The sequence below is a fragment of the Biomphalaria glabrata genome, chromosome 3, assembly GCF_947242115.1.
Source record: "Biomphalaria glabrata chromosome 3, xgBioGlab47.1, whole genome shotgun sequence".
Taxonomy (NCBI): Eukaryota; Metazoa; Mollusca; class Gastropoda; family Planorbidae; genus Biomphalaria; species Biomphalaria glabrata.
The window spans coordinates 16,719,394-16,743,366 of record NC_074713.1 but is presented as its reverse complement, the minus strand read 5'-3'; the positions used below and the strand labels follow the sequence as shown (position 1 = coordinate 16,743,366).

The 23,973-nt window shown below is 34.1% G+C and overlaps 2 protein-coding genes across 3 annotated transcripts; one reads left to right on the top strand and one right to left on the bottom strand.

The window, feature by feature from the left end:
- Positions 1-1,450: 1,450 nt before the first annotated feature.
- LOC106073921 (PRELI domain-containing protein 2-like) lies at positions 1,451-23,366 on the bottom strand. 2 transcript variants are annotated; one of them, XM_013234603.2, is made up of 7 exons: positions 23,236-23,366; positions 22,896-22,978; positions 9,754-9,811; positions 9,402-9,475; positions 8,973-9,133; positions 6,684-6,789; positions 1,451-4,978 (listed from the first exon to the last, which is right to left on the bottom strand). In XM_013234603.2, coding segments are annotated over exons 1-7 (561 nt in total). In that variant the 5' UTR covers positions 23,237-23,366; the 3' UTR covers positions 1,451-4,900. The 2 variants fall into 2 exon arrangements, with proteins under 2 accessions (XP_013090057.2, XP_013090058.2); XM_013234604.2 differs by lacking the exons at positions 22,896-22,978; positions 23,236-23,366 and adding an exon at positions 11,253-11,846.
- LOC129925148 (uncharacterized) lies at positions 15,694-21,105 on the top strand. Its single transcript, XM_056023710.1, has one exon. It carries the CDS (start codon positions 16,052-16,054, stop codon positions 16,955-16,957), a length of 906 nt encoding a protein of 301 aa, XP_055879685.1. The 5' UTR covers positions 15,694-16,051; the 3' UTR covers positions 16,958-21,105.
- Positions 23,367-23,973: the final 607 nt, after the last annotated feature.

Genomic DNA, 23,973 nt, shown 5'->3' with positions numbered 1-23,973 from the left:
TCCATCCAATCAACCTACCAACACCATCCAACCACTGCCAACCAAAAAAACACAGCAAAATAATAACATCCAACCATCGAACATCCTAACACAATAACCCATCCAACCAACCACAGCAAACCAACAACATCCAACCATCAAACACCCTAACACAACCATGCAATCAACCATAAATCCAAGCAAATAACCAACCACAAACATCCATCCACTCATCTATCCATCATCAAAATTTACCTTAGTTTCTATTATTAATTACTTTATTTATCTTTAGAACACTTGCAACAGCCTTTAGTAAACAAAATGTGAAAAAAAAAAAAAGATCCTTAAAATACTACAAGTTGGCAACACCACTGTACATTACCAACAAACAAAATGGCGGCGTGCAGGTCATATTAAAAGTCGCTAACGTACTTTATTTATGTCATTCAAAATGTAAAGGTTCTTTTTTTTAATCCAAATTTATTAAAAAAACACTAATTACATGCATTAAATGAATTAAATTTTATCCTGGCTAATTATCGACATTTTATGAACGCGGGACGCTGATATACAGGATTACCCCACAAAGATGCAAACTTAAACTCTCTTTAATTCTTGGATATGAATATGCGCCTAAGTTTTGACTTATTCTGATAATTCAACAATAATCACTTTTCGACGGGGGCTACCATTTTGAACACATCACGTGACCTTAGATTATCTCCCTTTACGGCCCTTCAAAGATCTGGATAACTGGACTCTCTCTAGATACGATTATCTACTGGCGCTGGAGCCATTTTGTGTTATATTTAGCCTACATTAAATTCTTTTAAAAAAAATTTTTCGATCTTGAATATAACAACCTGTTTTTTGTGTGTGTACGTATAAGTTTTTTTTTTTCATTTTATCTGCTTTGTGCCTGTAGCGCCATGTGACGCTTACAGAAAAGTGTGTGGGACAATACCTTGCTAATAATACTCTTAGTCTACCGGACTTTAGCTATACGGAAGTGAAACAGAAGGCAGGAGAGAGAGCATTAGAGTACCGCAACATTAGTAGAAAGAAGGGTGAAAATGCAACTGCGCCAGGTGATTACATATGCCCAACCTGTGACCTCAGCTGTGTATCAAGGATTGGTCTCTTTAGTCACACAAAAAGTTGCAAAAGGAAAAGAGCTTCTCTCAGGACGTAAAAGAGAAATGTCTAAATAGATGTCATTGTTAATGATTTATTTGTTAACCATTGTTTTAGTTAAAAAAAACTTTGTAACCCACTTTCTTAATTCCTTATAATACTGGTATCGAAGCTCAGAATATACCTTAGTTTATTACACCTAATAGTCACAAGTGCATCTCAGCATTCAAGCACAACTTAACCACAAGTGTCATTCTCCTCCAAAATAGCATATTGAATCTAATTCAAAATGCACCCACCAACGTAAAAGACAAAAAAATGGAAGTAAAAAAGGAAGTACTGTTATAAATTTTTAATTCTATTGTGAAATAAATACATTTTATTAATCACTGATTAGTTGTAAATGTCAATAGCTTAATTTTTTTTTCATTAATGCCCTTAGAATTCAACAGGTAATAGGACAATGAAGGCCTTGATGGAACCTGTTCATAGTCAACTCTTGACAAAAAGAAAAATACCATAAAAAGAATAAGGATAGAGCTAATCAAAAGGTGAAGGGAATGAGAAGGTAGAGAATCAAGGGTCTGGGACTCAGTGGAAAAGAGAAGTGAGATTCCATCAAGCAGATTTACTGAGGCCCAACCACAAGAGCTAAATCACTCATTGGAGATTTTCCTGATATTCTTCTCTCCTACATTTGTAGCATTACCAATGGATTCTTTCTATCTGGATCTCTAATTAGTGGTGATATAAAAAAAGAACTACAAAGAAGCTACATATTTTCCTAAATTTGCATATACTGAATATTAGTCTCAGGATGTAAAAGATTTCTACTGCTAACCTAAGGAAGAGGACCAAAAAGAAGCCCATAGACCATTTTGAACAGGTCAAACCAAATACAAACTTGCAAGTATGCGAGACATGCATTGGTATAGAATCTGCAAAAAAAGATGAAAAGATAAAAAACAAACTAAAAAAGTGCAGAATTTAGTCAACAGAACAAAAATACTTTACATACTATACTCTGAGATCAAATGAATTATATATAAACAATTTAAAATGTAATTATTTAAATTTAATACCAGATATATTTTTCTTTTTCAACTTTAATATTATCAACTCCAGGTGTTGAACACTATAAAATACTGAAGATCAACATAAAATGGAAGATTGAACAATTACCGGTGTCAACGGAGAAGAAAACAAAATCTCATTATAAATGTCATAAACACTGGAAGTAATAGGACATTAAACTTTAAACAACAATATTTAAATTCATACAAACAATTAAATAAATAATTTTAAGTAGTCATTAAGTCTGTCATACAATATCACTGAAGACTTTTCAAAACAGTTTAAACAAAGCCTGTTGGAAATATACAATGTCTACACTAGTAAGCGGTTTTTGTTTAACAAATTTCGTACATTCCTTCAGAACTTAAGATTGTTATGTCTGAGGCCAAACCTGCAGGGTTCAAACTTGGGACCATCATGAAGACAGACCCCAAGCACAAACCACAAGACCAGGCAGCCATCAAACTATTGTTGTTAGTACATTAAATAGATGATTTTTTTGTCAATTTATATGGGGAGAAAAAAGCAGGGGATAACTATCTTCTATCTTGAAGGAACAATCTTTATGTTGCCCAATGTATAACAGGATTCTTGTAAAATCATAACAGCAGATACAAAAAAAGTTTAATAGAATAACATGTCTTTTTGGTAGTTTGTTACTTAAGGAAAAAGCAAATAAATATGGTTTTAGAAAAGAAGATATACGAAATCAAACTCTTTTGATCCTAAAGTACCTATTCACAACCTAATAATTTAAAGATTAATAATAATAAAGAATTAATAAATACATTTTATTAATCACTGATTAGTTGTAAATGTCAATAGCTTAATTTTTTTTTCATTAATGCCCTTAGAATTCAACAGGTAATAGGACAATGAAGGCCTTGATGGAACCTGTTCATAGTCAACTCTTGACAAAAAGAAAAATACCATAAAAAGAATAAGGATAGAGCTAATCAAAAGGTGAAGGGAATGAGAAGGTAGAGAATCAAGGGTCTGGGACTCAGTGGAAAAGAGAAGTGAGATTCCATCAAGCAGATTTACTGAGGCCCAACCACAAGAGCTAAATCACTCATTGGAGATTTTCCTGATATTCTTCTCTCCTACATTTGTAGCATTACCAATGGATTCTTTCTATCTGGATCTCTAATTAGTGGTGATATAAAAAAAGAACTACAAAGAAGCTACATATTTTCCTAAATTTGCATATACTGAATATTAGTCTCAGGATGTAAAAGATTTCTACTGCTAACCTAAGGAAGAGGACCAAAAAGAAGCCCATAGACCATTTTGAACAGGTCAAACCAAATACAAACTTGCAAGTATGCGAGACATGCATTGGTATAGAATCTGCAAAAAAAGATGAAAAGATAAAAAACAAACTAAAAAAGTGCAGAATTTAGTCAACAGAACAAAAATACTTTACATACTATACTCTGAGATCAAATGAATTATATATAAACAATTTAAAATGTAATTATTTAAATTTAATACCAGATATATTTTTCTTTTTCAACTTTAATATTATCAACTCCAGGTGTTGAACACTATAAAATACTGAAGATCAACATAAAATGGAAGATTGAACAATTACCGGTGTCAACGGAGAAGAAAACAAAATCTCATTATAAATGTCATAAACACTGGAAGTAATAGGACATTAAACTTTAAACAACAATATTTAAATTCATACAAACAATTAAATAAATAATTTTAAGTAGTCATTAAGTCTGTCATACAATATCACTGAAGACTTTTCAAAACAGTTTAAACAAAGCCTGTTGGAAATATACAATGTCTACACTAGTAAGCGGTTTTTGTTTAACAAATTTCGTACATTCCTTCAGAACTTAAGATTGTTATGTCTGAGGCCAAACCTGCAGGGTTCAAACTTGGGACCATCATGAAGACAGACCCCAAGCACAAACCACAAGACCAGGCAGCCATCAAACTATTGTTGTTAGTACATTAAATAGATGATTTTTTTGTCAATTTATATGGGGAGAAAAAAGCAGGGGATAACTATCTTCTATCTTGAAGGAACAATCTTTATGTTGCCCAATGTATAACAGGATTCTTGTAAAATCATAACAGCAGATACAAAAAAAGTTTAATAGAATAACATGTCTTTTTGGTAGTTTGTTACTTAAGGAAAAAGCAAATAAATATGGTTTTAGAAAAGAAGATATACGAAATCAAACTCTTTTGATCCTAAAGTACCTATTCACAACCTAATAATTTAAAGATTAATAATAATAAAGAATTAATTTAGACTAGTTCGACTTGAACAACACTACATAATCTCACATTTATTGCACAACTAAATTGTCCTTCCAACATCGAAACAATTCATTTGATTTTGTATAAAGTATGGCCTATGTGTACTAGTCACATTTAGTATCAATGAGACTGTCAACAAAACTGAACACCATTAGAGAAACAAAATCCTATTTTTAAATCGTGTATATAACTCAACATTAAAAAGAATATCACATCATGCAAAAGTGTAATACATAATACAAACTATTAAAAGAAAAAGCATAACTCAAACATACGTATCTACTATATAGAATTGTTTAGTAGAGGCTATTGTTTGATTCCAAAAGATAACTGCATATTTTTATATTTTCTTTAGCTAAAGATGTTTTTTAGTTTTTTCTTAGTTTTCCATTTTAATCTGTTGGGATAATGAGACATTTTCATCATTTCAAAACTAGCATGATCTCTGACTTGTGTTGCCCTTTTCAGAGTGACATCTTTCATATAGAATTTCTTCCATCACCTTTAATGCCTATATAATGAAATAGAAACATTTCACATTAAACAAAATTTAAAAGACATTTAGTAATCAGTTAATTTATTTATTCTCCTTTGTTGCTTTTGAAAAGTTAGCCTGAACCACCCCCCCCCCCTTCCCTTAAGCTTTTCATAGAGCCTTTATCTTTAACATACTTCTGTCTGTCCTTTTGTCATAGTGCATAATAGATGCAATAGAAATTTGCTGGTGTAAACAACTCTTTATATTGATAACCAGAAATTTAAGAGATAAATCATACTCAAATAAAAATATTATATTCAGCATTCCAAGCTAACAAGCTTGTATCATTCTATTGTTATTTTTACTTTTCATTCTATTGTTCAGGGTTAGTAGCACTTTTCCATGACAAAATTTTAGGAGGTTTTTTAAGGATGAAATGTAAGATATGTGTGTGTGTTTTCCATCCGTTTGTGTGATACATAGTAAAACATACACAAAACTAAGCATTTATCAAATCAATTATTCTTATTTGATTTTAAAAATAATAAATATCTTGCCAATATGCCACAGAAAAAATGTTATCAGATATGTCCACAGAAAATGTAATGAAAGTTATCTTTTAATCAAGTAACAGCTTGACTGTCATCCCAAAACCTCAAACAACCATTTTTTTTTTTAAAGATTTAATTAAAAACATTACAAATGGTTGCTTTTCTACCTGTATGGTGACGTATAAACTATGCAAAACAGCAGTATTTCTGTCCAGGTCTTTTGCCAGAGAGGATTTGAGCCTCTCAAGCCCTCACTCAAATGGAGTTAGATGATGATTGTAGTGTAACTGAATTGTTTCTTTTCTGCGTGTGTCCAGCGTGCTAGAAGGTCATGTCCAGTGTGTGTGCATGTGTTTATAGTAGTTAAGCAATGTTGTGTGAGATGTGTTTGTGATTGTTCACTGTCTACTGCAATTTTGTCGAATAAAGCCATGTTATTGGTATTCTAGTACTTCTTATTCCATTACAATTTATTTGACAAGATTATGTGTCTGGATTAGTGTTGGAATTCTTAATCAACAATGGATCAATTACTCAGACCAATACTGCCATCACTGAATTGGTGACATCGGCGGCTCTAGAGCTGGAGACTCAGCCCCTGTTTTTACTTCTTGCTGTTCCCCCTATTGTACGTGTGTGTTGGGAGTAGCCATTGGTTATATAGTCACATGAAGCAATATGTGAAGGCCAGGAGTTGTACTGGTTATCAGAGGCTATTTGAGACACATCCCATTGGAATCATTTTATAGGTAGTGAAGTGCATATATCCATTTCCACTTTTGGCAATGACCAACTAACACAATTTTTTGTAATGCTTCATTATTGCAAGAAGTCTTTCCACTAAGCTCTGCATAATCAAGTTATTCTTTTAACAGTCCAGTTAATGGTGAAAATGTTCATGTACATCTATTTTTTTATTCAACTCTTTACTGACTACAAAGAAACATTTGAGAGGCACTAGTGTGGGAATTCCTGCATAAGCATGTTCAAAGTGTTCAAAATAAAAAGACATAAATTGTTATTTTTACTTTATCTTTAAACATCAATAAAAATTTTTTTTAAATTAAGTATTTAGAAAAATGTATGAGATTGAAACCCCCCAAAAACAAACTATAAATACACACACACATTTATCATGTACTGGTACCGGTAAATCTTAATATTTAACAGCTTAAACATTGCAATACCTTAGTAGCTCCAATAGTAAAGCATTTCTTGGCAAACATTTCCAAAACTCTGTTCAAAGGTCCTAAATGATTCACATTAATTCTACCATGCTGCTCAAATATGGTCCTATATCACAAAGGTTAAAAAAGAGGCCATTTAACAATAGCACATGACTGAATGACAAACTATCTGCTGCATGCCAGGCGTAAATATGAGTCAAAGCAAGACCAAAATACTAGTTCATAACCCAAGCACTGCACCTCACACAACCATTAATGACCAACCACTGGATATTGAAGACCATTTTTGTTATCTTGGCTCCATCAACTCCAAAAATGTGCAAATGGATAAAGACACCAACAACACGATAGCCAAGGGCAATGGGCACCATGTTACGGCTGCAGAAAAGAGTATGGGAGAATACCTTGTTGACTGCCAATACCAAAGCCCTAGTCTATCGGACCCGTGTGATGAGCACTCTGCCATATGGTAGTGAAGGTACCCCGTCAAAATAGCGCCGACAAAAATATATTTTAGTCATTTTGAAAGAAATACTTTAGATATCGTAAAATATGAATAGAGCCAAATTTTTTTTGTTTTAATGTTATAATTTTTCCGTCATTTTGCAGGAAACACTTTAGATATCTTAAAATATAAATAGGCAAAAATCATAATAAGGTAAACTGAATAATTTCAAAATATAGCATTTATTTACATTATAAAAGTGTTCTTCGAAAACACACAAAGACACTTGTCAAATATACACATACAAACTTTCACTAAGTTAAATTATAGGAAATGTCACATAGAAATTAAATCACTGGCTTGTTTCCATACATTGGCAATATAGCTTCAAGTCGTCTGTTAAGTTGGAGGTACTTTGTCTTACTTGCAGCTTTACTTCGTTCTCCAGCATTGTACCCCAGAATCTTGATCTCAGTGTTCTCCTGTTCTCTGAGGAAGTGAGAGATTAACTTGTACACATTAGGGTGATGACCATCAATAGACAGTTGAAATGCATGGTGCAATCCCTCCACTGAATTGTTTGTTCGTGGTAGATTGTCCTTGGAGTCACTGCGGTTTCGTCTCTGGCAACCAATATAGTTGTCCGCCCAATAGTCGTACAAGATGGAATAGACAACCGACAAGTCTGGTCATAGGGAACACTGTGCTTACTGTATTTTGACTTGCCTTCTCAAAATCTAACATCACACTCAGTTTCCAGAAGTTTCTTGAAGAGTCTAACATAGTCAGGACATTAAATTACTAATAATCCGTTACTTTTATACATATAATATATAAGTCTGCGCTATTTTGTCTGGAAATTTTGTGCTATTATGTCGGCGTTATTTTGTCCGCGCTATTTTGACGGGTCACCGGTAGTGAAACATGGTCAACCTACTCTATGCAGGAAAAAAAGCTGAATATTTTCCACCTCTGATGCTTAAGGCAGATTTTTAAAATAAGATGGCAAAATAAAATAACCAATGAGGAAGTGATGCGAATAGCAAAATGCCAGAACATCTGCGCAGTTATCAGCAGCAAACGCTTTGGCTGACTTGGTCATGTTCACAGAATGCCACAAGGTCAACTACCACAAGACATTCTGTATGATGATCTAATAGAAGGTAGGAGAGCTGCTGGGCAACTACTTTTAAGGTATACTGTTGTATTCAAAAGTGACATGAAGTTTTTCAAAATCAACACTAACAGTTGGGAAAAGATAGATCCACATGGAAAGCCAGCATAAAGGAAGGGTCCTGGACTGCAGATGACATACACACCAAAAGAAGAAAGATGGGTGAAAGTGCAGCAGAGCCTGGTGATTACAGATGCCCAACCTGTGACCGCAGGTGTGTACCTAGAATTGGCCTCTTTAGTGACATGAGAAGTTGCAAAGGGTAAAAAATCATCTCTCAAGAGGTAAAATGCAATAGAACATAATTTTTTAAAATTTTCCATTAGACTGAAACCAATAAAATAGTTTTCCAACTTTAAAAAAAAATATTTAAAGGACCATGTTATGTTGATTATCACAAAAAGAAAATGTAAAGACTGCTTCAGTTAAAAAATTTCCAAATCAACACTCCTATGTTTTATTGGTATATCCATATTCATTCTGTATGCTTTTCAAATTTTATAAAATGGGGACTATTGAGGATATTAATTTTAAACTTTTTTTTCTCTTATTAAGGTCAGTAAAAACCTATGGCATTTAATGTTATGGAAATGATGAATAACTAGTTAAAATCTATAAAAAATTATTAAAAAGACCACTAATACATAACTAGTTAAGAGAATACACTAACCAACTGGGGTTTTCAACTGAGGGTGTAAATGTTGATTCTTCACTCAACCTGGCATACTTTGAAAATGAAATGTTCCTAGACTCAATCCGCAAGTTACTGTTGTGTAGATTTAACCATGTTTCCTCTTCAAATATAATTTCTTGTTCATTTAGCACATTTATCTACAGAAATAAATAATATATATACACACATATATATATATATATTCATATCTTATATACAAACATTTTAATTTTGTTTTCTCAATGTTATATCCTAATTTTTTGTTACATAAAAAAACAACACAACATGATCTGAAATGGATCTGTGAATTGGCGGGAAACACATTAAAAATAAAAGATGCATGGAAAGGAAACATGAAAAACCAGACCTATCAATTGCAATAGCACAGGAATAGTATGTAATAATAATAATGATGAAATTCCTTACTACTCTCATTATCTGAGGGACAACATTCTGACAAAAAAACCATCGCCTCCTGTAGTCTGCTCCATTATTAAGATCTATAAAGCAGTAAACAAAATAAAGAGTTAATAATTCAATAATACCATTATAATCATGGTCCTTATTTTTAAACAAATGAGAGTTTGTACATTAAAATCTGTCAATATTTCTCCTTAATTAGATCTATTAAATGTGAATAAAATATGAACATTTTCTTTTGCAGTTAACTTTATATTTCATTTCAGTGAAAAAAATAAATTAATAATAAAGACAGAGAACAGTGCTGTAAGTAACCAAATTAAATATATACAAGATTATTTTATATTGATTATCTTACCAATTTTATGTTCCTTAGTCTCTACTTTAATTACAGTAGGTTCTTTGTCTGTGGGATACTTGCAAAGAGAAAATAAATGATAAAGAACAACCAAATTTTTTTTTAAAGTGGTATAATAGATGACAACATCATTAAGACTTATAGACTTGGTCATAAAAACCTTGCATGGCTATGTTTAATTTTAGAGCATCTTATTCTAAATGATATTCCTTGCAAGTTAATATTAAATCATTATTTTAAAAGGAAGTAGGGAAACAAGTGAGGGTGCCTTCTGTGTATACCTAAATTTACAGCTTATGGACTTTAAAATCTGAAATAGATGATAGGTATCAGCAGGTACTAGTATTCCTATGTTTCTGTCAAGTCTAAAGGCATTACAACGTTTAGGCTGGTTTAGCTAATCTAGAGTTTAACAGATCAGTTTGATGCCTGATTCTATTGGTTCAACAAGGGGATGAAATACCTTAATTTTGCTCTATCAAGGAACAGTCAGTTGGTGATAACCTTTGCATAATTTGGTTCCTGTCTTAAACATACTTTTCTTAAACTGCACAAGTAATCTATCTAGTGTTCTCCCTTCCTGACACTCTTTTGGTACATCAGTAGTAGCCTCCTTCATAACAGTAGAAGGACTCCCCCTTCCACAATTTAGAGCTCACTCACACTTCTTTGGCCTATTAGTTGTACATATTTAAAAAGAAAAAAAACTTATCCACTTGACCACTTTACACAATCACACACATAATTTATGTCATAAAACTTTTTTCATCCCATCATTTGTAGTTTGCAAGTGTTCTTGTTTATTTTAACTAGCAATAATAAATAGTTTATTTAAAGCAAATTTGGTTGTGTGGTATGCACTCTGGACAGTTGCCTCAATGTTCCTGTGTTCTAGCCCTGCCCCCAAACATCCGCAATCCTAGGGGAGATTAGGGCTTGGATGTACCGTAGTAATTTTCAATTCTGAGATTGGACCATGGGGCACTGAGCATGCTTATAATATGAAAGACACACATTACAAAAGAAATTTAAAAAAATCAAATGGAAAAAGTGCTTTTACATCAACAAGAGTTAATTTCTGTTCTGCTTCGATAGCAACATAGTCATAGGACAGATAGACAGCATGTTTAACATTCTTGAAAAGGGGCCATCGATGGAAAGTTTTACAGACAGATTATAAAACTAAAAGCCTATTTTGGATAATTGTAGATATATGTCTTTTTCTTTAGTTTGTAGCTAATAAAGGCCTTGTGGTCCAAATGTCCTTTGGCCCTGCCTATATTAGGCTTACGTACCATTATATGTTTACAAAACTTTTGCAAAGCAAATTAGTGTTATTCTTATTAATCTAGATATTTAGAACTAGAATATAAATGCCATATAGATCTAGATTATAATCTACAGTAATCTACACTATTCTACACACAGTGACTGTAGTCTACAGTCTTGACTCCTTAAGACTAGTCTAGTCACTGACACTGCTTAGTCACTGTGCTTACCTTGGTCAAGTGTATTTCTGCAACTTTATCAACTGGATATTTAAATACATGTTTTACGTTTATTATAGCGACCATAATTAGATCTAATTTTATATTAGCTAATCACGCCGATGAGATTAACTAAAAGTAATGTCTGATTGACTGAACTAGATCTATACAATATATATATAATACTTTTTTTATAGAGACTATTTACTATTAGATCTTAGTATCTAGAGATCTGTTCTAGACTAGATCTTCTAATAATTCTAGGTTATGTATTTAATATGAATTAATAGACTCTATATGTAGAATCTAGAGCATAGCTCTAACTAATGCTCTATAAACTCTATTCTAAATCTAAGATTCTTAGTTAGATCTAGATGTATTGTATGCATCTATTACAGTATCTAGAGTCTAGATCTATTCTAGACTAGAGTCTAGCTAGTTAGTAGGGTAAAACTTTACATCGCAGGACCCTAGTTTTTCAGGTCAATTATTTGGCAGCTGTCTATCCGCACGTATGATGACGTACTGACGTGACCTCACCTGCTCGCGCGCAGAGCGCGCCCGGTCACTGCCCTCTCTCTCTCTCTCTCTCTCTCCTCTTTTAGTACGTTAAATCGTAGATCTATGTAATATAGATTTAGATTTTTTTGTACAAATTATTCTTGGAATAACTATTAATGTTTAGATGGTATTTTATGTTTTTAATTGGGGAATTTTAATTAATATATTATTAATTAATTATAGACCTACGTATCTTTGCTAAAAAATAATATTATAAATCTAATCGTGTGTTAACTGTTTTTTTTTTTTTTAAATACGTTTTGAAATTCATTTGTTTCTGCCCTCGTTTTTTTTTTTAGAGTATGTAATCTTATTTTTCTACTTTAAAATAATTATAATTATTAAATATGCAAGCACAAAATGTGTATTTTTTATATTTTTAGGTTTGCGGAAATATAGGCACAGGATTGACGCACTGCCGTAAATCCATAACTGGATTTTTATATTACGAGTACGCTAGAAAAGAACATTTTGTTAACCATGACGAGGTTGCCGACTGTCTCCTTCTGTCTTGAAAGACAAAGGATGTAAATAATGTACTCACATGAAAAACTAGTTTGTGTTTATTTTTGAGTCCACGAACAATCGGATCCTACTAAGTAAGCCGATTCCGAAGCGGCAAAGTTAGCCACTGTTCGTATGTCTGAATGCTCCTGTTTTAGGGCTATCTAACAGGGCTGCTTTTTTGTGCATCCCCTTTTTTTATGGCAACTTCATTTCTTTTGCTATCGGCGAGGTTCGTACCAGCACGCTCAGTTTGTTCTGTTGTCCATCCTGCGCGATGTTCTCAAACTATTTGTTTATACCTGTAGTCGTCAAGATAGGGACGGCCCAGGAATATATGGTGCCGCAATTTGGAAGCAAATGTCAAGCAGATGGGCAAGACGTGGGGACAGTTGGAGAGAGTCTAACTTGACTCGCTGATTCTTAAGATGAAGGTTTATGTTTCTCATCTTTGCTGCCACTTGCAGTTTTCTCAGTCTCGTAAATGGTCCTGACGTTCCTTGTACTGATCCATCTTCTTCCAGGTCCGCTGTTTGGTTTTTTCAAGTTCTTTATTGTTTAGGTCAAGTGACCCTAGCATCATATAAGTAGATAAAATTTTTACGGAATAGGCTACTTCCAAATATTTGAAATAAACTAAGATACACGTCCAAAAATCTCTATAAAAGGTTTACAAAGCTGTGCGTTTTCTAGTTTGTGAACCTAGTATAAAATGCAAAGGTTTATAGACGCCAACTAAATTAGGTAACTTTTGGTGTGCTTGGAGTGAATGGAAAAATTCAAATCCAGCAGTGCGCGGGGACCTGGGCGGGTGTCTTGTTGGGGGGGGGGGGGCTGAGCCGCAAGGTTAAACTACAGGGTGCGTCAAAAAAATGGTTCAAAGTTCCTCTAGTCCTGTAGCCCAGATGGCCCGCTCTGAGTCAATCGGCTGGTCGAGCTGAGCTACCAGCATAGGTCATCGACCTAAAGGGTCAATCAGGGAGCTGCTGTATCGGACACACGTCGGATGCAGCAGCTGACTGGGTATAGCATCGGTATAGCCCTGGCGGGTTCATTCTGGACACCCGAATGGCTCGACCCCTTGTTGGACTCGATGGCGGGTGGGGAGCACAAGTGATGAACAGCCACAATTGTCTATGGACAACAGAAAAAAAACTAATTGCCCCAGATTTATGTCTGGGCAAGAAAGGAAGAATGGAAGAAAGAAAGAAGGAGGGCACAAGAAACTCTATCAGGCTATCATTTCTGGTGGCCAGGTGTACAGAAGAGGGGAAAAGCCTAACAAAGATGAGACCTTTTCTCATCTACAAGGCATTTAAGGCAGTAGATGGAGAGTTCAAGAGTGTATCAAAGTTGCACGAGTCTTCTGAACTTCTCGTAGAAGTTGATAGCAAGATACACTCTAATGGGTTGGAAGGATTAGTCCTCCCGTAGAGCCTTGGCGAGAAACTCTGCTGTTAGACGTAGTACCTTCAAGCTCCCATACAGGTTAAGTGACTGCAGACAAACTATCCCGCAGCTCTCGGAGCTGCATACACTCTTGCAAGAGATGCGCCACTGTCTCCACCGATTCTCCACAGTGTCGGCAACGGGCATCAAAATTTGGCCGGAACCTGGCAAAGTAAGCACCAACAGGGCAGTGCCCCGTTCTACACTGCGCAATGATAGATTGTTCCGACCTTTTTAGCCACCACCATGGATCGTCGCGGTCGCGTTGCCCTAAGGCCGCTATTGCTTCCTATCTCTCTTCCATTTTCTGCTTGGCTCCTTCCCGAGTGTACAGAATGTTTTTTTTTTAAAGCACTAACTGATATCTGTAACTGGTTATAAAACTCTAATATATATTGGCCCCCCCCACTCACCCTGTAGTATGTTGGCCGATTTGGTGGGGTAGGGAATTAGTATATAATTTTCATATTATATCGCTACCCTTCTGATATCTTGGCGAATTCGGTGGGATGGGAGGGTGATTTCATCTTCTGCTCTTCCCCACTCTAGCCCTCTGAATGAGGGGGCTGTCAGAGTTTATGTAATTGCACATGAATTTATCATAATTATTTTAAGAAAAACTTTCTTTTGGAAAATTTAGAATTTATACAAAATTATTCAGTATAAGAGTAAAAATTGAGATGAGTTCTGAAAGCTAATATTCTTTATCTAGTCGCATATTTGCAACCTTTAATCAATCTGATATTTTCTGTTGTATAAATACTTTTGGGATTATCACTCACAATTTATGCTCCCACATTTTTTTTTTTTGTTTAGAGCTTGGAATTATCGTTCTGTAACAAAACAAAGTTACAAACAGGCCTGTTGAACAAAATGTATCACTTACAAATGAGATTATTACTTAGGTGTCTGTGAGGGTGGGTCGGGGTTGGTAGGTGGGGGGCTCCATTCTGTCTAGCGCTATGTCTAGTGCCAAACTGTCCAATGGGGAGAAATGGAGGAAAGGAACGACGTAGGTATTAAGAGGATTGACCTTAATTACTGGATGGCATAGATATGTTAAAAAAAAGTGGACAAGATTAGAGGGCGATAGCCACATAGCCGTAGGGATAGAGCCAACATTGGCATGTATGTAAATAGAATGTATATACGGCGTACCGGCACCTTTTTCAATTTCGGGAAAAAATATTACTTCTCTTGTATTTTAGCGTTTATTATTACTGAGTACCGGCACCTATTTCTTTAGAAAAAAAAAAAAGCACCGAATAGAAGTAAGTATGATGCCTATCCTATAAGTAAGTGAAGGTTAATTGACCCCACTTTTTTTTTAAAGGGGGGGGGGGTGGAGTCAATATGCCTGTGTTTTATGGCCGACCGTCTAGCGAGTTTGATAGCAGACGTGAGAAGAACTATTGCGCCGGAGAACAGAGATCCTATACGTTGGTTACGGTAAGACACAACGCCGACGGCGCAGTAAAGCACGCGTAGCAAATAAATGGGAAATGGTGAAAATGTTTCAAATAACTAAACAAATGGGATTTTATATAGCTTATTTAAATAAACACACTTTTTATTTAATTATTCTAATAATTAGCTAAATAAATAAACAAAATCTACGTGTCTCTCTTTCTATGCATCCATCTATCTATCCTCTCTCTGTCTAACTTATCTCTCTCTATCTGTCTATTTATCTCTCTATCCATCTATCTATCTATCCTTTATCTCTCTAACCTATCCATCTCTCTCTCTATCTGTATATCTAAAAGGTTTCTTTTTAAAAGCTATACAGTTGAAGATACCTGAATCTTTTTAAGTAATAAATGTAGGTTTACATACTCAATACATACAATACATGCACGCAGGCCATATAAGACAGATGGCCATGTTGCGTAACTCCCTCGCCACATGCTAGACTGTCAACATCCACCCATCCCTTCCTATCACCCCCCCCCTGCTGTTTTTTCATGTAACCCTCACTTAAATGGTCAAATCACACACATTTGGATACCCCACGACAGATTTGCATGATTGGTTTGTTTGTCTTAAGTCACGTGTCCACGTTTTAGTTAGGGCAGTTTATTATCAAGCCATCCTACAGTGAACATCGCATCGTCGCTTTCCCTTTTTTATTTCTGATTGATTCGGATACAAAACCCAGTGTGAGTTTCAATCTTTTCAATTCTTTAGTTGTCTCATATAGTTTCATGTCATGACATACTAGATTCCGTTAGCTTATCTGCTTCTCGCTGCGTAGCTTTGTATGTGTCATGAAGGTTTGATTGCTCTATTTTAGTACAATGCATATCACTGAGATTGTCGACATTGTGAGTGACGTAGGAACTGCGCGAGAGTTCCTTCGAAACCACAACATTCTGAGGAGAACTCCGCCTAATTGTCCTGTCCCTGAATGTGGCCGCAGAATGTCTGAGATAAGCAGCGCCGATAAAAAGGATGGCAAAGTCTTTAGATGCTCCACTCACAAAGGAAGAAAAGTTTCTGTCAGGGAAGGAAGTTTTCTCTCAAAAGCTAGATTGTCTTTAGGCGAATTTATTTGGCTTGTTTATTTTTGGAGCATGTCCACTTCCAACAAAACAGTGATGGAGACGTTACACTTTTCCAGTAAGACAGTTGTTGACTGGTTCAACTTTCTTAGAGGGATATGCACTAGATATCTCACTCTCCATCCTATACGTCTTGGTGGAGAGGGACATGTTGTGGAAATAGACGAGACGGTTGTGGCCAGAAGAAAGAATCATGTCGGTCGTTACACGCCTCCGAAATGGGTCTTTGGGGGTATCGATACGACTACAGATGATGGTTTCATGGTATTTGTTGAGGATCGTTCAGCAAATACTCTGCTTCCCATTATTGAGCAGTATATCGAACCTGGAACAATGATCCATTCGGATGCATGGGCGGCCTACAATGGAATTGCTCATTTGCCTGTTTTGCCCCCGTATCAACACAATGTCGTCAACCATTCGACAAATTTTGTTGATCCGGCAACCGGCGCTACCACTAACCACGTTGAGAGAATGTGGAAGTCAATGAAGCAGAAATTGAAACGGATGAGCGGAACATCTGATGACCTACTGCAGAGTCATATTGATGAATTTCTGTGGAGACAGCGAAGAGGCAAAACAGGCAATGATGCATTCAACAACATTCTTGAGGACATCAGTTCTTTCTATCCTGTGCCATAACTTTCCCAACTGATTCTTTTTTTTCGTAGTTTCCTATTCACTTAATGCTTACTTTATTACATTGGAAGTTAAAACTTACGTCACTTGACTTTGTCTCTATAAATATTTCTTTGATCATAAATAGGTACCTAGCTGTAATTCACTTAAAAAATCAGTGTAGAAATGGGGAGACATATGTTATTTAATACAAATGCTAATTTTTTATTAGGCATAAATAGTTTGTTCAACATTCATTATCTATTAATACAGTTGATATCAATTCACTTCACTGATTTTATGTAAAAGCCTTAGAGTTGCTTCTAGTCTCACTCTAGTGTAGCTGAAATAAGTATTTAATTTAATGATGACATTTGCGAAGTCTATGTGGACCTAAAAGTAGTGGCTCTAGTTGAAATAGATCATTCTTCATGCATACACTTAATGATGTAGCTCGAAACTATGTCTATCCCAAATTAATACCGAGCGCTCATTTAGTATCGGTTCCCGAAGACAAAAGTGGACATCATGGTCATGGTAATCTATGTATCTTTCTTTACACAAAAGCTTCTTTACAATTAATATTTGAGCGTTGTATGTTTTACGGTGGATTTCACAACTTGAAATAATTAAAAAAAAAAAACATTTGTAGAGATCTGGCAGAAATAAGACCACTGTTCAATGAAACTGGAATTTTTTTAGTTTTGGGGTAAATTTTTAGCGTGTTATTTCCACTGTGACTACAGTGTAGGCCTACTTTCCTAAATTTTATGCTTGAGAGCCACACGTTTGAACTGAACCACAAATGTTCTTATATTTGAACATCTTCTAGTGTAGGCCTACCTTTCATCTCTTTTTTATTTTTACATATATTCGTTTATACGGTTTAGGTGCAACTGCAACTTATTTCATTTACATTAATACAGCAATCATCAGCACTGAGCCTTTGTATTGTATAGCATATGTCTCCTCTACCGGCTTTAAATATATAAAAAAAAAACAGTTACATTTTAGTTAAAATGCCGGTAACTCCACCGTTGTCTGGTTCCAAGTCCAGAATGTGAAAGGAGGAGGGGCGAGCATATGTTAGGCTACACACTACTCTTCATAAACATCTAGCTACTATATCTGTACTTATAAGGAAACCCATTAAGTTTAATTTAATTTGAAAATAAAATAAAGAATATGTTGCACATATACGAAACCCAGTATGATTGGTTTACTTTAAAGTACAATTACATTAAATCAATAAATTAAAAAATATATAAATATAGGCCTATAACCCGTACATATATAGGATAACGGTACCATACATTTGTGACACAAAAAACAAAAAAAAACAAATTAGAAAAAAAAAAGATTAATTCATTCTCATTATTTATTTTTTATAGCCTTTTTAATATTTTTTTTTTAATTACATAATATAGATCCAGAGTTTTCATGTCATTAGAGAATGACTAGATCTATCACGAACTATTACATGATACTACCGACACCGTCTAGCCGGTAGTGACCTTGTGACCTGATTACCGTAGCGATAGACAGCGCGGTGCTGCCACCTGCGTAATATCCTTCAAAAGGGTCCTGCGATGTAAAGTTTTACCGTTAGTAGTAAGTAGAGACTAGAGTCAGAGTGTCAGTGGTCACTAGAGAAATAACTTATAAGTAGAGGCAGAGGAGAAAGTAGAGTTCACAAGACTGACTAGTCACTAGAGTAGAGTATCTCACTAAATGACTAATCTCAGTATAAATTAAATATGAGTATTATAGATCTAGATCTAATACTATCTATTCATTGAATTGACCACTTTAGACTTAGTAGATCTATCTATGTAGGTCTATAGAAGACTATAACATTATAAAATGACGTCTGGTTATTCGACCCTAGATCTATCTACTATCTCATTCATTCATCATTGACAATCTAGATCTAAACTAGAGCTATGTAGAGCGATCTAAATCGATGTGGGTTTAAATTTATTTTTTTTTTCGTCCGCACGTTTTGTATCATAGGATTTGGACGAGTGAATGAAAAGTATAAAACAATGAAACCATTTAAAAAGTAAGAATAAAAATAATAAGGAAGTAAGAAAAGAGTCAGGCAGGCAGACTTTCCGGTGAAACTTTACGACTCTCCACTATCAACCCTAACCTTATAACTTATAACTAGATAAAATGTTTTAGGATTATATGCCAGAAAATATGGAACGAAAAAACATGCAAAAGAATGGACCTAATCATTAATTATTCCATTGCCCAAGAGAGGAAACTATAAACAATGCCAACGCTATAGAACGATTTGTCTTATCGGTCATTCAAACAAGATAATGCTAAGAATAATTCTCAGTAAACTAAATAGAAAGCTGAGGAGGTCCTTTCCGAAGAAAAGGCATGCTTCAGAGTAGGTGGAATCACCGTTGAACAAAATTTAACATCAGACTTTTAAATGAAAAATGTCTTCAACACCAAAACAAAATTGGTACACAACTTCATAGACTTCAAAAAAGCTTATTTTGAACGTGTTTGACTTAATGGCATGTGGCAAGTGATGATGTTATCAAAGCCCTATATCAAACTGAGAATAACTCAGTACTTCTGAACAAACAAATAGGAGAAAGTTTGAAGACATCCATAAGAGTGTGGCAAGGATAGATTCTCTCTCGAGCTCTTTTGAACTTTTTTCTGGAGCATATTTTGATGGAAACCCTAGCTAGAAGAATTTACTCCTAGCCTGACCATAAATGGGCGGCCTATTTCCAATCACAGATTTGCAGATGATATAGAAAATGAAGATCAGGTACAAGATCTTACCACAAAACTATGGATGCTGCAGCCAGAATAGTTGTCATGGAAATCAGTGCTGAAAAGAACAAAATATTAGTTTGTGGTGGAGATCGATAGTAGATGTTGCATACAATTGAATGGCCAAACAGTAGAAAAAGTTGACTCATTTAAATACTTAGGGTCGAATATAACAAGAGATGGAGGATCAATAAAAGAGATTAAAAAAAAACTTTAAGCGTGGCATCTGCGCTGCCATGATCAAACTGTGGAAAATCTGGACAAGTAAAATCAGCTTACCAGTAAAATTAAAACTGTATTCTTCACTATAGTAGTCTCTGTAGTCCGATATGGTTGTGAAAGACACTGAAGCTGAAAGAGGAATCCATGCTTTTTAGAGTAAATGCTACAGAAAACTGCTGGGTATCAGTTATCAGGAAAAGAAGACAAACGAGTTTGTACTACTTTTACAAGTCAACACTCTGGCTAGCTAGAAGGAAAAATAACTCAATACCTACTGTAAAGAGACGAAAGCTGAGATGGTTCAGTCATATTGACTCATATTGTAAGACATGTCTCACTATCGAAAGTCATTCTTCTCAAGGTACAGTAGAGAGAGCATGAAGAAAGGGTCGTCCAAAGAAAAGCTGTCTGAATAACATAAAAGATGTCTCTAGAGTCTCTAGCTAGTTAGTAGAGTCAGAGTGTCACTAGAGAAATAACTTATAAGTAGAGTTCACAAGACTGACTAGAGTATCTCACTAATCTCAGTATAAATATGAGTACTATATATATGATATATATATATATCAAATGAAATATACGCCTCCGCTTGTTCATACCAGTTTTACTTAAAACATGTGAAATTTCAGATAGTTCGATTGTATTTAATGATTTGATTATCAAAAGAAAAAAAAGAGTATTTTGTCCTTATTTATAATAGGTGTTTTGTATTTTTTCTATGATTGTAAAATGTTGAATTTGTGACCTAAAGGATGATTTTTTTATATTTTTTATGAAAAATTTTCTCAACTAGTTGCCCATCTGGGGTTTGTTTCTAATTACCTTAATAGCAGCATTTAGGATTTTATTGAAGTTTATTTTATATTTAATGTTCAGAATTCTGTAGGCAGACTAGGCAGAAATGTTGAAATATACCGGTACTGCAAAGTATTACATTTTAATAAATAATCTTAATGTGATGCCCCTTTTTGGTGATGTAATCAACAATATGCAGTGTAATTTAATTTGTCTAAGACAGTACAGAGGTATTTAAAAGTTTGAACTATTTCAATGTTCTCTCAAGCTACAGAAACAATATGAAAAAGGTTAAAGAAAAAAAATGGGTGTGTCGGTACTTATTAAAATAGTTTTGAGTTGACATGGTTGCAGACGCCTCTCCCAAAAACCATAACAATTTAAAAGTTCCTTATTGGGAAAAAACAATTAACCGCTTCGCCCCCCCCCCCCCCTTATTTTGTCAGGATGAGCCCAGCAGTTTGAGAAATGCTGGCTTAATTGGAATTTACTTGATATTTCTTTTTTAACATATATAATTTTTAAATATATTATATAATTTAAAAACAGCCTAGTTCTAGATTATTCAAATAAAATAGCAGAATTTTCCATGCTCTATAATATAAGCTTCTGATACAAGTCAGAGGGGTAGTGGCTTCAACACATCTCTATTGATGAATTTCTAGCATTACATTGTGTATATATATTATATAAGGTATGTTACATCATATGTAAAACCACTAAGCCTAATTCTACATACCTTTGGGTGTACTTAATAAGGGAGTAAGATTGTATAACACCTCTAAAAGTCACCCTCCCACAGCCACAAACACGCCAGACAATATGCACTGAATGGTTAATAATTACTTGCTATATCAATATTTTCCACATTCTAAACAGAATGGCATCTTAAATTTCTAAAATGCCAAATCCTGAGTAGTTATATATTATATCTATATATATATCTATATATCTATATATATATATGTATGTAAAAAAAAAAAAAAGGAGCCATATAACACAGGAAACAAAGTTACAAAGACAGTTTGTGTGGAAAATCTGCCCCCCCCCCCTTTTTCAGAAAGAACTTCAGAATGAAATTCTATCAAAGAAAAATGACAGAGAAGAATGGAGAAAGAAGGTTGACAGATCTTGTGTGGTGCCCCAGTGGTTCAACAGACCAAAGTTAGATGTGAACCTGGCCTAACTAATGTCTTATAATGAATATTGAATTAATCTAATTGTTTTTTAAATGGTCTCAAGAAAAAAACATTTCATAAAAAAAATAAATTTCCTTAAGTTAATTGTAGTTTTGATTACTGTTTCGCACAGCAGTAAACGCGATAATATAAAAAAAAATACTTATTTATGTCCAACTTATATGCATACTAAATAGATTTTTTCTTTTTTAAAAAAAGTAAACATTTAATTTTTTTCTGTAAATGTAGTATAGTTAGTATGACAGAACTAACATAACAGCAATACATTTGTAAAAAAAATTTTTTTGGATAAATAATCTAAATCCATTTGCATAAATGTGTTAAAAATATGGTAAATGGCTATCTCCCATACTAAAGTGCCTCCAGTGTTTGTTACTAGTGAATAATTGTAAAAGTTGTGTGTTTTTATGAAAAAACTGCTTGCATATGTGATTTTAAAAATTCGATTTTTCGCTTTCAGAAAAGAAAAAAAGTAGCCGTTGCATCAGAACTTTGGATGGACTAAAATATTAGGATGCCGGATTTTCACTATCTTTTCTAGTTTACGAGATCTAAACGGGACGGACAGACATGCCACACAAAACAAAACTAATAGCGTCTTTTCCTTTTGGGGCCACTTAAAAAACCTGGCTAAGTTCAAGATGTATCCTCCTGCAAGAGAATCAAAATCAAATATAAAAATCTCATTATTTAAAATAGTATCATACATCGGGATTCATTGAATCTCTTTTTAATTACATTTTGATCTTTGTCAAAATATTATGCAGGTCTTATTGCAGCTAAGGATACCACTTCTGTTAATAATATTAAATACTTGGTACATCAGAATTCTGGTCCAAAGTCCTAAATGTGACTGTCACATTAACTCTGGTTGTCCAAAGGTTTGGGCAAAGAAAAAATGTATCTGTAAACTCCTATTAAAACATCCATCAGAGAACACTGACCATATCTAAATGTTGTTGGCCCTCATGGTGATATAATGCTGCAACCATATATAATTGTGATGTGCTAGTTTTAACAGCTAACACTGAAATAAAAAAAAAGGTTTAAAAGGACTTCAACCAGTTTAGTAAATTACTGAGATTGGTAAGGATAATTTTAAAGATTTTAGTGTTAGAAAATTTAGAATGAAAATATTTATCATTTTAAGAAGTTGAAAAATAATTTCATAAAAAAAAAAAAAAAACTGTCACAATAGCATATCAAAGATCTACTTATGTTTTGTAAAAGCACAAAAATGGTATTAAATTATCAGGTAGCATGAAACCAATTGAAATATCTTACTTATATATGTTTGAAAGATCTAAAATAGAAATTTCCACATTTGATGTCAAATTGAATTGTGCTTAGATTTATCAGGAAGTTCAATGCTAGCTACTAGCACCGGTGCAATACGCTGCCTGTAAAGAAATTTCTACTTAACCAAAATCTAAAAAATGATTTCAGAAAGAAGTAAAAATATAACAGAAAGTGTGCATTTGAAAAATCTATTTAGCATTATAGTATGGTATAGTATGGCTCCTCTTTCACAAAACAATAAATAAGAATGCATTTTGAAAATTTCTTCTCTGGGATGCATATTTGGGCTCATAGATTTAAAATATTTCTCTATAATTGGATGGAGGATCTGAAGCAATGCTAGTTATTATATTTTGTGGGCAGAACATGGAGTAGCTGCCCTTATTTCCACATGGTATGTCATGTACCAATTTAAGTCGAGTGGAAATGGGGGCATCCTAAATAAAATCCTGTTAAAAATACCACTATTCACTGGATTTGAAGTCACCAAACCCAGATTTATTATAACAACATTAAATAAAGTTTATTTCTTGGTAAAGAAGTTCAGCTTTAGCCATTTTCTGCAACATGCTCATATTTTTATCAATTTTTATTTTTTTCATCTAAACAGGCAACTCTTGACAATTAATAACCTTTTATGGAGCCAATTTATAAGCACTATTTAATCTTTTATATCAGTTCTACTCTTATGATAAGTTGAATTTTTTTTTTCTACCAAGTATG

What these genes read in the sequence shown, in the direction of transcription:
- LOC129925148 (XM_056023710.1), top strand. Translation starts at nt 16,052, where the DNA reads ATGCATATCACTGAGATTGTCGACATTGTGAGTGACGTAGGAACTGCG.
- LOC106073921 (XM_013234603.2), bottom strand. An exon ending in GCCAACAACATTTAGATATG is followed by an intron (nt 9,812 to 22,895) that starts GTCAGTGTTCTC and finishes TCTCTTTGCAAG; the next exon opens with TATCCCACAGACAAAGAACC. An exon ending in GACTAAGGAACATAAAATTG is followed by an intron (nt 9,476 to 9,753) that starts GTAAGATAATCA and finishes ACTGCTTTATAG; the next exon opens with ATCTTAATAATGGAGCAGAC.